General features: G+C 54.1%; 1 protein-coding gene across 1 annotated transcript; it reads right to left on the bottom strand.

Annotated features, from left to right (window-relative positions):
* Positions 1-600: 600 nt before the first annotated feature.
* On the bottom strand, positions 601-1,140 carry LOC144124010 (uncharacterized). Its single transcript, XM_077656691.1, has one exon. It carries the CDS (start codon positions 1,138-1,140, stop codon positions 601-603), a length of 540 nt encoding a protein of 179 aa, XP_077512817.1.
* Positions 1,141-2,264: the final 1,124 nt, after the last annotated feature.

The raw sequence follows: 2,264 nt of genomic DNA, 5'->3' as shown, positions 1-2,264 counted from the left end.
GCCGTCTGCGAGACACTTGCTGTGCATGTTGACCAGCAGGTTGTAGTAGAACAGGAAATCAGCTCCGAGGATTGGGTAACGTACGTCCGCGACGAGGAAAACCCATCGGAATACACGCCGGAGGTCCAAATTGAGTGTGAGAGCATGTTCGCCGTACATAGCGATGAGGTTGAGGTTTGCGGCTTGTAGCGATGGGCCAGTGCGGCGAGAAAGTGAGGGTGTAATGCTGCAGGGGAGGACGCTCAGCTGTGCTCCGGTGTCGACGAGAAAACGGAGGCCCGAGATGTGGTCGCGAATGAAGAATAAGTGGCTGCTCTCCGAGGTGACACCACTTGCCGCTTCTAGTGGTGTCGTGGGAAGTTTCCCTGGATGCTACAGGGAGGGGTACACCGACGCGCAGCTTCACCAAAGGTGCGGTGATACCAGCACTCGCTGGTTTGAAGAGGTGGGGTAGCACTACGTCGGCAAGGTGAGGCCTGGCGACGGGAAGGGGAAAGAGAGTGGGAGGTGGACGGTGCGGCGATTTGGTCGGAGAGAGGTGTGATCTGGGCGTGGAAGTCGTCACGTAGGCTCTGAAGGTCCGAGCGGGAGATAAGAGATTTAAGAGATGATGTTGGGGTGGAAGGTTTGGATACTGCTGGGGTTGGAAACGTCCATGACGGAATCCGCCGGCTGAGCAAACTTCTCGAAAGACAACCCCTGGGCGGGCACAAGCACTAGGCAGACCGACGACGGCGAGCGCTGAACGAAAAAGTCACGCAGGAAGGCTTGGTCGAAGATGGCAGCCTTGTCACCTAGGAGCTGCTGGAGCCACCGCAGCAGCTGTGTTAGTTTGTGGTCCCCCAGTTCTTCGGAGCAGATGAGCTCTTTCGAGGCGGCTGTTCGCTTGATGAGCTCAGCAGCCAACGTGTCAAACTGGGCCGAGGCGGGCGGAGTTATGAGGAGGTCGCGGAATTCGGCGGCAATCTCAGGTGGTAGCGACGCAGAGACGTGATGGAACTGCTGCGCCTGGGTGGTGATGCGGTAAATAGTGAACTGGCTGTTGACTTGAGTGAGCCAGAGTTGACGATCGGCCGGCGAGGACTGGGGTAGGCGAAGGGACCGCGCAGAGACTGCACTGGAGGATCCGTCACCAAGCATGGCGGAGGCGTTGACGTCGGCGTTCGCTATGGTGGGGTCGGGTGTTCGAGCGGAGGTCCGGGTCACCAATTGGTCGCGCCAATCAGTATGATGGCGGCACGATGAAGGAAATGATTGATTTACTGGCTGGAGTATTGTAGCGTCTAATGCCGGGGAGCCGAACGGCGCGTAAAACCGGCATGAGTTGCGAGCTCAATTCGAGCGCATTTCGGCGTCATCATCTTCGACGGCTGGTGCTGCTCCTGCTCCGTTAAGCCACTGCTGCTGCTACAAGCCAACGCCTCAGAAAAAGTGTTTAACTTTCGCTCAACCACATTATTAAGTGTTTTTTCTACTGAAGTCACAATTGAGGCTGTCAAGATGGACTCAATCTCCCCAACACAAGCGTGCACACGGCTCGCGTATGAGTCTTATTTTCTGTTCAGAACAGCTTAAGCACCGGCTCTTGAGCATCGCTTCTCTCTGATGACATCCAACAAACTGCGCTCTTCACTGCGTTTTGCGAAATCGTAATCATCAGCTGAGTGGTTGTTGCTCCAGAGGCAACAATGCGGCAGCTCTGAGGTGCAGTTATCAGCAGAATGACCTCCACATAAGCGGCAGCAGGTCTCCGACTTGCATGCTTTGCCGCTATGCCCAAACCCATAGCAGCTGGTGCATTGAAAAGGGTGGGGTTGCAGAGGGTCCACACGGTATACAATCGGCCAAAAACTTAGTTCACCAGGCCAGGAAGTGCCAGCAAAAGTTGTTATTACCGACTCAGTAGCAACACGCGAGCCGTTTACCTCTCTACGGCAGCGATATACTGGAAGCAGCCCGACTCCTGCATCCTGAAATACTTCTAAAATTTCTGGCGGGGAAGATGCTGGGTCGACATCACGTACAATACCCTTGACATATGCAAGCTGTTCGGGTATGATTGCTTTCACCGGCAGTGAGCTGAAATTTTTTTACTGAAGCAAGTCTGCTACACAAGCGATATCTGAGGACATGCAGACAAACCCTCTACGGCCAAATGGATGCATTTCAGAGATCTGCAGATAGTGGGCTGTCAATGATTTTAGCTTCTGTTTAATTAGTTTGGGGTTTTCATTTTGATCGCACCCTCACAGATTGAAACGAGA

This window comes from Amblyomma americanum, chromosome 3, assembly GCF_052857255.1.
Source record: "Amblyomma americanum isolate KBUSLIRL-KWMA chromosome 3, ASM5285725v1, whole genome shotgun sequence".
Taxonomy (NCBI): domain Eukaryota; kingdom Metazoa; phylum Arthropoda; class Arachnida; order Ixodida; family Ixodidae; genus Amblyomma; species Amblyomma americanum.
The sequence above is the reverse complement of the archived record's forward strand: the minus strand, read 5'-3'. Positions and strand labels throughout refer to the sequence as shown.